The sequence below is a fragment of the Diabrotica virgifera genome, chromosome 4 (genome assembly GCF_917563875.1).
Source record: "Diabrotica virgifera virgifera chromosome 4, PGI_DIABVI_V3a".
NCBI classification, from domain to species: Eukaryota; Metazoa; Arthropoda; class Insecta; order Coleoptera; family Chrysomelidae; genus Diabrotica; species Diabrotica virgifera.
Window position 1 is genome coordinate 80,744,792 of NC_065446.1, and position 14,795 is coordinate 80,759,586.

Here is a 14,795-nt window from a genome sequence, read left to right on the forward strand (position 1 = left end):
AAAAATAAAAATCGACCTGTTTCGGGATTTTTCTCTAAAATCGTCCATTTTAGAGAAAATGAATTTATTCCATTATTTAGCCCCTCTCTGTATATCAGGAGACCGGCGACAATCTAACCAATAATTTAGCAATAATTAAAATGTTAATTAAAAAATTTCGGTCGAAATAATAACCAGAAAGATTATGATACGCCAGAATAACTATGATTTTCGTATAAAAAAGTACTATACCTATTCAACGTACCTTACAGGATTGAAATTGGACCATTTGAGCGGTCTCAGGAATGTTATAAAGAAACAATTTTTTGGCTTATAAACAAATAGAACCCCTCAGAAAATATTAGATTAAATTAAATTAAGTTAACGCTGTTGAAAAGGGCACGGCTTCTGTGTCCTTTTCGAAGAAAAACAAATTGAATTGCGAGGAGTGATTCCAGGTATAACCGCTCAAATTTGACCGGCATTTGCGACAGAGTTATAAACAACAGGATTTTAATCTTTGAACCATTAGATACCTTTTAATTCCGGTCCTCTTTGTACATACAAATTTTCATATCTTCAAGACACTCATAACAAAAAAGATTTATGTCACTGTCACCAAATTATTTAATTATTGATAAATAATTACTTCCCTCAAATTTTAGTTGAAAATTAAAGATTTTGTTTGGAAAACCCGAATTTTCCGAGGAAAATTTCCGTCGAAGGAAATTGGAATAAATTATCAATGTGCAGAATTAAATTACTGTCAATTTTTATGTGTGTTTTGGTTTAAAGTTAAAATTTTCGGAGTTATAGAGCAATAATAAAAAAAAGATTTCGGAGCGCTAATTTGTTTATAAACAAAATAGCACACTTTCTGTGGACTTTGCACAGCTATATTACTAATATAGGAAATCTTAAGATTTGATTTCAGCATGTCCAGCAATAAAATAGCTGGTAATTAATTTTCCTTGTTTTTTACTAATTTTCCCAGATTATTACCTTACATCTTTCATTGAGTTGATGATTCATGTTGTGGACATTCTCAATTATTATATTTCTAATTTAATACTATTCTATCTATTCCTCAAAAAAAGCAAATTTCAATTAAACCCAGCTATATTAAAATACCTTTTGCTTTAGTTTTCCTTGCAAGAAATAAACAAAACACATCTAAACTAAACCTAACCTCGCTTTTGGCCATTCATTCATCTCCGTGTCAAATAATTTCGACAGTCGAAATTATAATATCAACACCCTTTTTAAGTCGCTATTAATTTCGATAGTCGCTATTTCATGACGTCACATCGTTAGTTCAACTAAAATCCACAAGGCTCGCACAATCGCATTTCAACCGTCGCCATATTGAAAGCGACTTGTTTTTGGTCGAAATTTGATTTAGAATCAGGGCCCAGAACGCTTCTATTTAGAAAAACGAAAACTAACATAGGCGTAACCAGGGGGGGTTTGGGGGTTATAACTATAACCCCCGTCCCCATTTGGATGTACTTTGAGCTCTATACGCTTAACAGCATTACTATTCCATACCCCCCACCAGTGGCGGCTCGTATAACTTTAGGAAGGTAGTGCCAGAATCCGGGCAGCTGCCTAAATTTTTTGTGGCGGTTTTACGATATGATCAAAAAGGATATAAAATATAAATAGAGTATCACGATAAGCTGAATTTAATTGGGTTTTTATATTTAACTTACCAAGCATTGAAAAGCTAAAAACGTTATTCATGTGCACTTTAGATTTTTCATGGGATTTCAATTTCTCCCATATATGTACAAGATCATCGGTGCCTTTGTTTGACCAAGTCTCGTCACCTCCAAACAAAACGCATACAAAACAGAAGAGTTTATTAGTTTGTTCGCAACCACACAACCAGCTATTTTTATCATAAATAATTTTATTAAACTTACGACAGCGAAGTTTTTGTCCATTTCCACTTTGTTTTTAAATTTTTAAATCGGGTAAAGGCCGACCGAGTTCTTTAATTTGTAGTTTTTTTTCCTAACGAAAAACCACCAAAAGAGTTTTTTAATATACTAATTTGATTCATTGTCAATAAATAAATTAAACGTAGAAAATAATCAAAATATTATTTTTATACCTAGGACACCCACGATCACAACGCACTAACTAATAATTACAAATTAAAAAATATAGTAGAGTATAAACACAAATATACAATACAGTAGTAGACAATAAACACAATAGCGTCAAGCGAACGCGTAAAGAAACTAGAAATATGTAGATCTAAAACATTGTATCTTAAGATCCACTAACTTCCTTTTCGAGATTTCGAGCCTGGCACGGAGACTCCAATTTAAACGTATGTTAAAAGTGCAATACCGCTCTCTCTCTGTCACTTACACAGGATGCTCATACAATCTTTCTCTTTTCTCACGAGCCACTATGCCGTTCGGCACTGGGATTTTTATGATTTTCATCCTTTATCCGGTCAGCTGTGGGTGGCCAGAGTCGGTAGATTTGCATTGCGCTACACAGTTGCCAGATTTGATATAATTTATAAAAATAAAGAGAAATATTCACAAAAAAAATAAACGGGCATTAAAATGTTTTTAAGATAAAAAATATGTTTCTGCATAGTTAGCAAGGTAGTGCCATGGCTCTATGGCACTACCTCACGGGCCGCCACTGCCCCCCACAGACCATCAAGTAGTTGTAACCCCCCTTAGGATCATCCTGGTTACACCTCTGAAAACTGATTATCTTCTCGAGATGAATCGACTCCATAAATTGCGAATTTCTAGTACCGGTGCGTCCTTTTTGGGAACGACAACGGTTATTTTATCGCATAACTTTTTTGTCTTTAACTTTTAAGCATTTTTGACACTGGATTATTAAATTGTGAGGTATTCTAGTACTAAAAGGTACTCTTGCTTTAAGTCTGTAGGATGCACCATTTTCTAGAAAAATCATTTGAAATTTTTTTTCTAAAAAGCGGTGTATTTTACCGACATAAAGTAAGAGTAACTTTTAGTACTAGAACATTTCATAATTTAATAAACAAATGTTAAAAAATGCGAAAATTTTGCGAATTTACCTCTTCATCTTTCAGGAAAAATTCTGCAGCAGTAGTCATCCAGGTGAGACTGGAAATGTTGACGTGGTACTCCTCGCATTTTCTTTATGATGCGGATCTTTGCATCTAACCATGCTGGATCCATTGTGTGTAGTGTTGGAAAATTCTCGAGAATGAAAAATCGGAGAATATTCTCGATATGGAGAATTTTCTGAGAATGAACCCCGTGACGCACTTAAGAATATTGTTGAAGATGAAAAATAAGGTTTTAAAAATCATGATCTTATATACAAAATTATGAGACGAAACAACAGTGTCCTTTGTATATAAAAAAATATAAAAACAACAGAAAACACAACATTTCTTTGATAAAAAAATGAAATTTTCTTCTTAACAGCAAATGATCGATGTGGTATGATAAAAGATGAAACCTCAGATTCAGAATCTATTTCTATCATTAGCTCATCCTAGTCATCTACAATCTGCATTTCAATGTACTGATGAGTTGTGGAATTTTGTTTTTCACGTGTGGCCAGCTCAGTCATGGATTGATCTACGTCTAACAATTTTAAATTGTGAGCAATAAAAGTTACCTTACGAGCCCGTTCAGCAGTGAGTCGGTTTCTTTTAGAATGGATAAAAAAACCATAAGTACTGAAACTTCTTTCAGTCGCTGCACTGGATGAAAGCATGCTTAATAATATATCAACTACTATTTTAGTTAATTTTTTTCCGAAACATGTACCTTTTCACCAAATGATTAAGTCTAGTTTTTCAATTGACTTTACAACGTACGATTTTCCAAAAAATCCCTCCTTAGACCGATAAAGTGCCAAATCTGCCATTATTTCAGCCGACTTATCACCATATTTTAAAGTTGCTTAAATGAACACCATTCTAAATATTTGAATGTTAATATTGCACCAAAACAATAAATATTGACACTGTCAACACACTTGCTAGTGGTTCATGGGATTGGCAAAAACAATATACCTACATATTTTTTAAATTATAATAATTTGACCCGTATCTAGTTTTTATTTTTGTTTCGGTTTTTGAAAATATAGAAAAATTTTGCCGAGAATATTCTCGAGAGAATTTTCTGGCCAATAATATTCTCGAGAATATTCTCGTTCTCGAGAATATTCTCTTCTAACATCACTAAGAATGGCTGACGGAACTTGCTGCAACTTACCTATGGATAATAGAGACCGTCATTCCATTGGTTTTTCTCTTCAGCATCGCTGTCCTACGATTCTGTACCACCATTTACTTTCAGCATGAGTCCTCGGTTGTATTTTCGGCGACCAGCGAATCTTTTCGGGTCTCTTTTCGATGCGATGGGTGTACAAATTTCTCGCCATATCCACTGACTTTCTCATTAGATTAACTGTCGTATTTAATGAAATATCTTCCACGAAGAAGAAAACTATTTCCAAAATATCGTATAGGGACAACTTCGAATTGGTCCTGTTGTTGAGATCAGTATAATAAAAAATTTATTACCCTAACGAACGTTACTTGGCAGCCCTTGCGAGGACAACGAGGAAATAGCCTCGATTCTCCACGTCGATCTCTTCGTGTCTTCTTGCTGCATGGCACTTCTACAACGATGGCACGGTTGAGAATCACCTGGTTCGTCAAGGAGGCCGTGTTGTTGAAGAAACGCCACAGCACACTACGCTACGTAGTAGTTTTTCGCTTTCGTAGAAGTTTTTCAGCAACATTCTCATTCCAGATATTGTGTAGTTGATGGCCAAGACTCAATACAGGGTGTTTCATTAATAATTGTCCATATATCTAGTAACTGGAGAAACCTTAGCACAAAATACGAAGATTTAACCTAAAACACTTAAATAAAATGTGGTTCCTTACTGAGTTAAAAAATTTAAAAACTATGTTTGCTTTCAGCATTTTAAAACAATTCGACAACTTTTCATACTTGGCAGGAAGTATAGGTACTATACAAACTACTAAATTATGTTAAACAAACGTTTCTGGCTATTACCAGAGGCGTACGACGGGGGAAAGTGAATGGTTGGCCCTTTCCAAATTCTACGCCACTGGCGGAATTGCTATTTTAGTCCAATATTTGGATTCTCCAATACTTTCTATGAAAATAATGTACTCTTCATTCGTAACGATAAAGTCATTAGTTTTCGAGATATTTGAAGTTGAAAATGAAACGGCAAAGCTATGTTGATTAATGTATTGTACCCCTTCATTTTTAACTTCAAATATCTCGAAAACTAATGATTTTATCGGTACGAATAAGAGTACGTTATTTACATAAAGTGTTGGAGAATCCAAAAATTGCACTAAAATAGTAATTCCGCCAGTGGCGTAAAACGTGGGAAGGGTCGACCATTCATTTCCCCTGTCGTACGGCTCTGGTAGTAGCCAGAAAGGTTTATTTAACATATTTTAGTATGGTGTACAGTACCTACACCTTCTGCCAAGTATGATAAGGATATGTCAAATACTTTTAAAGTACTAGATACAAATAGTTAATATTTATGTAATAGGTACTTATGTTTGATTTAGACTTTAAAACAGTTTTGTACCCAGTACTTTAAAAGAATTTCAAATATCCTTATTATACTTGTCAAAAAGTGTAGATACATACTGTCCACCCTACTATTGGATGTTAAATGAACGTTTTGTGGCTACTACCAGAGGCGTACGGGAAAAGTGAATGGTTGACCCTTTCCAAATTCGACACCACTGATGGAATTGCTATTTTAGCATTACTTTTAGATTCTCCAATACCTTCTATGTAAATAATATACCCTTCATTCGTAACGAAAAAATCATTATTTTTCGAAATATTTGAAGTTAAAAATGAAGGGACACAACACATTAACAAAAGTAGCTGTGCCGTTGCATTTTCAACTTCAAATATCTCGAAAACTACTGACTTATCGTTACGAATGAAGAGTACATTATTTCATAGAAAGTATGTGAGAATCCAAATATTGGACTAAAATAGCAATTCCGTTAGTGGCGTAGAATTTGGAAAGGGTCAACCATTCACTTTCCCCCGTAGTACGCCTCTGGTAATAGCCAGAAACGTTTGTTTAACATAATTTAGTACTTTGTACAGTACCTATACTTCCTTCCACGTATGAAAAGGATGCATCGAATAGTTTTAAAATGCTGAGCAAAAATAGATTTTAAATTTTTAGACAAAACTCAGTAACTCAGTAAGGAACGACATATTTTATTTAAGTGTTTTAGGTTAAATCTTCGTATTTTGTACTAAGGTTTCTCCAGTTACTAGATGGACAATTATTAATGAAACACCCTGAACACATTAAACTCTAAACATAGAGGACATGAGACTGTTGAAAAAAATGAAAGACGAGAAGAACCAAAAAGAAAAACATGATTGCTTTTACCAAATAAAGGCTACAGTAAAAAAAATAATGCAGGAATTAAACTCATGGCTAAACAGAAAATTTTTTGTGTAAGCAGCCAACTGGGGGGTTTGATTTGAAATTTAGTTTGAATCAACAACAATGTAACCAATTTGCACACTCTTCATCTGTTCCGAACATTTACCAACATTCTAAGCCAACTTATTCACAATCAACTAATGACAGCTAACTTAACTGCAAACCTATTCGCAGTATGCCTTCCCATTCTCCAGGAAGCTCTAATCAAACTACAGGTTCCTACGTTGAAGTTTTTCACCAGAACTTTTTTTGAAATTTGAACCGTTGAACTTTTTGACCTTTGAAATTGAACTTTTTTTTGATGACTATGTACACATTTTCTGTATTATGTACAAAATTAAAACATTAAGAGGCCCCATATAGTCTAAGATACGATACAAGGACAAAATACACTGATCTGTCTAATGGATAAAAATTATTTTATATGTAATTTAGTATGTTAACAAATATAAAAAACAAAGGGTGCCCGATATAATTTTGTTATGACTTATGACTACAATTAATTAGTAATTAAAAAATGACTTCTTTTATAAAAAAAAAAAATTAGCCCTGGCAGATATTATTTGAGACTTTTTGAATCATTCGAAACAAAAAAGGCCTTTTGTAATTTTTCTCTGTTCATTTTCGAGTTATAAACAAATTAAAACTTAAAAAAAAACGAAAGATGACGATTTTCAAGGCTCATAAACATAAAAGTAAAAAATATCATTTTTGAAATTACAAAATACCTAAATTCAAGTTCAAACATTATTCTATCAGTTCTTGATAAGAAGTATTCTGAACTGATTTCATTTTAAAGCATTGTTTTTAGTTGTTAATGCAGCCCCATCGCATGTCTTCCCATAAAGAACCTTCCTCATTAACAATTAAAAAAATATATATTTTAGAATAAAACATGGCAAAAATTCTTATCGGGACCTGATAGCAGAAGGTTTGAACTTAGGTAGTTGATGATTACAAAAATAATATTTTTGAAGTTATACTTCTTTAGGCACGATTGAGAGTGAATTTTTATTATTCTGGGCGCATGCGCACACAGACAGTATGGAGTTCGTTGCTAAATCTTTCAAGTTATGTATGTATCAGCACAAGTAAGGTATGAAAAAAATATATTAGTGTTCTTAGTAAATATATTTATTATAATTTTTGTGTCTTTGGATTTGTCTTCCTCGGGAGTAAGATAATGTAAGTATTATTGAAAATGTTTATTCACTTGATCTATGATTGGTGATCTTGATCACCATGATTGTAATTATGTCCGAGAAATGATCGTATGTATACACAAAGGTGGTAGCTCATCGGTAGAGCAGTCGCCTACAGATCGAGAGGTCCCGCGTTCAAATCCGGACAATTCATATTCTTTTTTTTTAATTTTTGGTATTCTTTTCTCTTTCTAAAATTAGTTTAATATTTAAATACAATACAAAAAAACTGTTTAAAGTAAATATATTGATTTCTTTGAAATCATATAATAGAAGTATAAATAACTTACCTGTGTACAAAGTACACACATTCTTTTTTACTTGTTTTTTAGCCTTGAAAATTGTCATTTTTCATTCTTTTTCTCAGTTTTAAATTGTTTTTCTACAACCGTGTTAAAAATGCAATTTTCAGCACTCTATACGAGCATTAAAAATGCTACTTTAAGGTGCACTAGTGCTTTAAAATTTTTATAACTCGAAAACGATCAAATTATTCAACTTAAGAGAAAAATTACAGAAGACCTTTTTTGTTTCAAATCATCCAAAAAAATCTAAAAGAATATCTGAATATTTTTTTAAATTTATAAAACAAAGTTATTTTATCATTAGATTAGAGTCTGGATAAAATTATATCGGACACCCCTAGTTTTTTTTTATAATTTTTAACATACTAAATTACATTTCAAATCATTTTTATCCATTGCATAGATCCATGCAGTTCTATCTTATTATGGGATCCTCTCTGTAACAAAAATAAATACTGGATTATAACCAGAATAGTTTTATTTGTAAAATTTCAATTCTATGTTTTTAATGATTTACATTAAGTTTTCACGTTATCAAATGTAATAGAGGATCAAACATATTAAATTTTATTGGCATAATTAAATCATTATCAGTTTCAGTTCAATTTAAATTTTGTTCTGCTCTCGAGCATGCGCACTATAGCTATCACCCAAAGCAGTGCCTCTTTAAATTATTTAATTTGGAATACCTTTAGATGTTTTTAAAAATGACCAACTTTTATACAAAAAGGTTTTATTACTATTATATGTACGTAACAACAACCAAAATTATGTTAGAAATTATCGATTAATGAAACAAACGAGAAAAGAATGTTGACGAGCATGCCTAGATATCACCAGACCATGGTGTGATACAAATGATTACTTAATTTTAACTTTAAAACTAGTTGTCATGGCTAACTTACGCAAACACTGTGTTCTTCAATGACTGCCATTTCTTCAAAATTCATTGTGGTAATTAGCTTCTAAAGACAACTTCTGAAACTTGCAAATAAAGCACTCAATCAACACAAAAACAGCTCAACGTGTCTATGTTATTTACAAACATTACAAGGTCACCTAATATTATTTTCCTTGTGTGATGACGTCATTAGTCGATAAATGAAACAACTTTCTCTGCCATCTCTTAGACAATAGTGTAACCTAACTTGGGTCTTCCATCATAAAATCACAGAATAAGAAATTAGTATTTTTACTCTATGACAAAACATGGCCGTCATAATAGATGTGGCAGCACTGTCGAGCTGTCAAATAGAGGGCCTAGTTATAAATATTGTCCTACAACGGAAAGTTGTCCTACAATTTTTAATTGACTTATATTTGATTATCTTAACACAAAATATTATTTAATCTAGTTAGATAATAGACACAGTCATTAATAAACGAAATACACTTATTACTAATTTAATATAATAGAAATATTTTAAAAGAAAAGGTAAACAATCTAGATTTACCATATAGGTACACTGGGTACAGTGCCGGTTTATCCACTGGGCGCATTATGGGCCCCGGGCCCCGGGCCCCGGAGGGGCCCGAAAGGGCCAGTTCTTTTTACTTATAAAAAATAAAATCGCTAAATAATCTACATATTTTCCGAAAATAATAGCATACGCCAATACACTGCAAACACCTATGTTCTATTGTTATATTTCTTCACGCCTATACACAGTGGCGTAGCCTAGCCCCACAGGGGCCCCGTGTCAATGTTTGTGGCGGGGCCCTTTTCCAAAAACTACAGAAAGTTGTCAGAAAGATGTCTCGAATTGTAGTGAATTTTGCATGTGAATCCAGCTTGGAAGCAACTAGTTATTTCAGAACTGTTCAAAGTATCTACACGTTTTTTCGGCTTCTCCTCAAAGGTGGAATTTACTGAAAGAAAGCGGCAAATGTGGTGTAAAAAGAATAATTGAAACTAGATGGTCCGCCCGATTTGACGCTGTAAATGCATTATTTAAAAACTACGGATCCATCAAACATATTTTTTCCAGTGCAATAATAAATAATAGAAGTTGAAGCCAAGTCACTGTACAATAAAATGGATACCTTTGAGACAGCTTTATTGACACTGATTTGGGCAAGAATTTTGGAACGAGTAAATGCAACAAGCAAAACGTGAGAAACTGTGGACTTAAACGTAGAACGTGTCAATTGGGATAGAATTAATGGCATCTCTTTTGAGCTTTGTTGAAGACGTAAGAAATAAGTTTGAAGACTTAAGAAATTGAACAAGAAGCGAAAACTTTCTTTTGTGAAGGCGAGGATATCTCAATGACCTCCAGAGAATAAAGAAAATAAAAACATTTTTCGAAGAAGCAGGTGAAAGTCAAATCATTTTAAAAGGGCAAAAGATATTCAGAATTGAAGTACCTATTTAATGTTATATGCGACAATATTAGATACTCAAGATCTTTAAAGAGAATTGAATTCTACAAGGGTGTACATCAGCTTTTAGAGGTTCTTTTACGCTAGATAAAGAAGTCAAGACGTCAATTAATACTTCATACGAGAAATATAAAAAAGATGTTGATGAAACCAAAGAGAACTTGCATAATGAAATTACCCATTTTGTAACGTTATGCCAAAATTTAAATAAACATACATTTTATGAAAAATTTGATGTCATCCAGGATGTAAAGGCAACTTTCCCATTTCTAATGCGTCAGGCGAGCGGTCTTTTTAGGCTTTGAAAAGAATAATGACATCTACTTCTTCTTCTTCAAGTGCCATCTCCGCGACGGAGCTCGGCAATCATCATAGCTATTCGGACCTTAGAGACGGCTGCACGTTCGTTTGATGTACATCCGTACCATTCCCTCAGGTTGCGCAGCCACGATATTCTGCGTCTCCCTATGCTTCTTTTTCCTTGAATCTTTCCCTGCATAATGAGTTGGAGCAAGTTGTATCTCTCTCTACGTGTAATATGTCCGAGATATTCCTATTTTCTGGTTTTAATTGTATTTAAGACTTCCATTTCTTTATTCATCTTTCTCAGAACCTCTTTGTTTGTGACGTGTTCTGTCCATGATATTTTTAGAATTCTTCTATATACCCACATCTCGAATGATTCCAGTTTTTTCATTGATGCCGCATTCAAGGTCCAAGCTTCCATTCCGTAAAACAGAGTCGAGAAAACGTAGCATACCTATCCAACCTTATTCTTAGCTCTAACCTTAGATCTCTTGTGCAGAGCACTTTTCTCATTTTGTTAAAATTCGCTCTAGCCTTATTTTATATTCTAATTTTAATCTCCTGGAAGTAATCATTTGTGGAGTTGATAATTATTCCAAGATATACATATTGGTCTACTTGTTCGACGTTGGTTCCGTTTATGGGGAGATTCTCGTTATTTCTTTGAGTTTTAGATATTCTCATAAATTTTGTCTTCTTGATGTTCATTGTTAAACCGTATTCTTGGCTATATGTCGCTATTCTGTTAACCAGTCTCTGAAGATCTTCAATATTTTCGGCTAAGACGACATAGTGTCATCCGCATATATCTAATATTGTTAATGGGAACTCCGTTCACCTTTATTCCAGCTGTTTCACCCTCAAGAGCTTGTTTTAGGATCATTTCTGAGTAGGCATGAAAGAGAACTGGAGACAATACGCATCCCTGTCTCACCCCACGTCTAATTTCAATTTCCTCTGACAACTGTTATGATATGATCCTGAATTCATTGCAGTCTATCTTCTTTATTAATTTCAGGACATTCATTAATTGTTCATGTCGTACTTTATCGAAAGCTTTATTATCTTCTTTATTAATTTTAGGACATTCATTAATTGTTCATGTCGTACTTTATCGAAAGCTTTATTATAGTCAATAAAACAGACATATATATCTTGATTGACGTCTAGGCACCTTTGTATTAGAATATTAAGTGAGAAAAGAGCTTCACATGTTCCTAGGCCTTTGCGAAACCCAAATTGTGTATCATTAATATCTATGTCCAATTTATGATATATTCGGTTATGGGCTTATGGATGACTTTCAGTAGCAACTTCAGCACATGGGACATCAAGCTGATGGTGCGGTAATCGGCGCATTCTCTTGCGTTTTTCTTTTTGGCGAGACAAACAAAGATCGACGTTAACCATTCTTTGGGTAATACGCCTGAGCTATAAATTTGGTTCAAAAGTATAACTAGAACATCGACAATGTGCTGTTCATCTATAATTTTTATTAATTCGATAGGAAGCATGTCAGGCCCAGGGCTTTTTCCGTTCTTCATTGTTTTTAATGCGTGTGCTATTTCTTTTTTTGTGATATCTGGACCTATTTCTTCTGAAGTAAGTTCTATGTTTTCCAGGTCTCCTCTTTCATCATCGAACAGGTTCTATGTATACTACCCAGCGTTGTACTTTCTCATCGGTCTGTGTTATAGTAATCCCGTGTCTATCCAGAAGTGCACCAGTGAGATTTTGTTTTCTTAGCCCTGCCATTTCTTTTACTTTCTTGTGTAGATTAAATAGATCGTATCTTTTTTGAAGGTCCTCAATCTCTTTGCATTTCTCTTCAAAGTGTTTTTCTTTTGCCTGCTTTATCATCCTTCTTATCTGGTGGTTAATCTCCCTTCTATCTATTTATTGTTATCTTTGTTCTTATGTTGTCTCCGTTGTTCCATCATATTGAGTATCTCGTCGTTCATCCATTCTTTATTTCTTTTTGTAGAAGTCTTCAGTATTTCTTTGCACGGTTCTAGTAGGCAATGTTTTAGTCGATCCCAGTGCTCGTCAATATCATTGGTGTCTATGTTCAGTTTGCTACAGTTCATATGCAGTTCATGTTGGAGGCATTCTTTTATATCTTGTTGTTTAAGCTTACTTGTGTCTATTAGAGGAGTTCTTTGATGTCTTCCCGGGATATGCTAATAAAAACATATTTAAGGTTAAATTTGGGTCAAGAAAACCTAGACGCATTATCACTATTGTTTATAGAATGAAGAACTGGAGAAACTGAATTGTGATAATATTATATGGCAGTTTGCAAATGCCAAGTCAAGGAAAATAAAGTGATCTAATTTTTGTCTTTATGTATTTTTTAGAATATTTTTTTTTTGTTTGTCATGTGTTGTTTTGTGAAACTTTCTGTTTTTGATTCATGTTTTTAAATGTATTTTTTGGATTATTTTTTATAATAATAGTCTCCCGTTTTATACCGCTGACTGCGGGTAGTCTGCTATATCTAGGGCCTACGGTATACAAGGATGGTAACAGGGCCAGTGCTACGCTTCAACCGCCTATTATTACCCCTGGTTTTACCCAAGGTACTCATTTTATTCAGGCTGAGTCGACCTGGGGCCCATATAGACATTTATTTAAACATTTCTAGTTGTTCTTGCCGACGCTGGGATTTGAACCCCGGCCTACCAGCACGCGAGTCAAACATACTACCTATTATACCACCTGAGCTACGCCGGCCCGGGATTATTTTTTACGTTTGCCATTCTTCTTGCTTGTTTAAAAAAAATTATTTTATGGATTTTACAATAAACCTTTATAGTTAATGCATGTGTTTTCTTGTTAAAAAACTGACAACCAATAGCAATTAATGGGGCCCCTAAACCTCCAGCTCCCAGGGCCCGAAGTTAGGTTAAACCGGCACTGACTGGGTACACTCACCGGCACAAAATTCCGCCACTAAGGCCCGGTACTTTATGTCTCGATTAAACCTCGGTTAACTAACCGGGGTTTAATCGGGACCTCTTGATGCAAGAATCTTGAAAATCGGAGTACAAATAATAAAGTTATAAATTGTCAAATTTAATCAAAAATTTTAGGCCCGCTACTTTATGTCCGATTAAACCCGGTTAGTTAACTGGGGTTTAATCGAGATTAAACATCAATCGTTAGTTAACCGGGGTTTAATCGGTACCTCTTTAGAGTCTCTTTCGTTGTAATAAATCCAATAACAATTATTATATATTAATTTTAAGTGCAACTACAAAAATCCACTATCACATAATTTGAAGCCATTGGTCTTCTCTTGTTGGTGTCTATTTATAATTTTCTCCTTTTCATGGGACTATTCCTTTTAGCGCTATCTTTGTGTTTTGTCAAATATTTTGAAGTCCTGGAAATAATTTTGGCACAGCACTTTTTCTCTAACAGAAGGTTTTTCTTGGAAAAGTTTTTAACACACTAACAGAATGCATAATGTAAACAGAAACAGATATTTTATAGGCCTTCTATCCACTGTTGCCAAATTTCATGTTATTATCTCTCCTGACCGGATAGCCCTAGCAGCTAAGGCCATTCAAATGAACAGAAGGTGAACTGAAGGCTGAGTGAAGAAGAACAAGAACCATAGAAGAGTGGGTGACAAGAACAATTAGGGATTCCAATGAACTGTCAGTGGTGGCCGGTGGATGGCTAAACTGACATGGCCATACACATAGTTAAGGGGGGTGGTCATGGCGTATCTAATGTTTACATTGAATATTGACAAATTTGTAAAGAATATCCTGTTTGGTTTTGTTCTTTTGTTAATTGTGTGGCGAAATTTTGATAGCAAATTAAATATGAAGTGGTTTAAACATTGGATACGCCTATGGATGACAGTTTCGCCATCCAGCAGCCATATTATATCACGTGATTTGGAATGCCTAATTTAGGCATTCCAAATCACGTGATATAATATGGCTGCTGGATGGCGAAACTGTCATCCATAGGCGTATCCAATGTTTAAACCACTTCATATTTAATTTGCTATCACAATTTCACAAATTTCGCTACACAATTAACAAAAAACAAAACCAAACAGGATATTCTTTACAAATTTGGCAATATTCAATGTAAACAT

At 33.9% G+C, this 14,795-nt stretch overlaps 1 protein-coding gene across 1 annotated transcript in view; it reads right to left on the reverse strand.

Moving 5' to 3' along the window:
• Positions 1–9,076, reverse strand: part of LOC114331265 (REPTOR-binding partner) — a 65,060-nt gene extending 55,984 nt beyond the window's left edge. Inside the window, exon 1 of the mRNA XM_028280774.2 lies at positions 8,899–9,076. Coding sequence (XP_028136575.1) covers positions 8,899–8,943 — 45 coding nt within the window. The 5' untranslated portion in view covers positions 8,944–9,076. The remainder of the gene's footprint in view (positions 1–8,898) is intronic.
• Between the last annotated feature and the right edge of the window lie 5,719 nt (positions 9,077–14,795).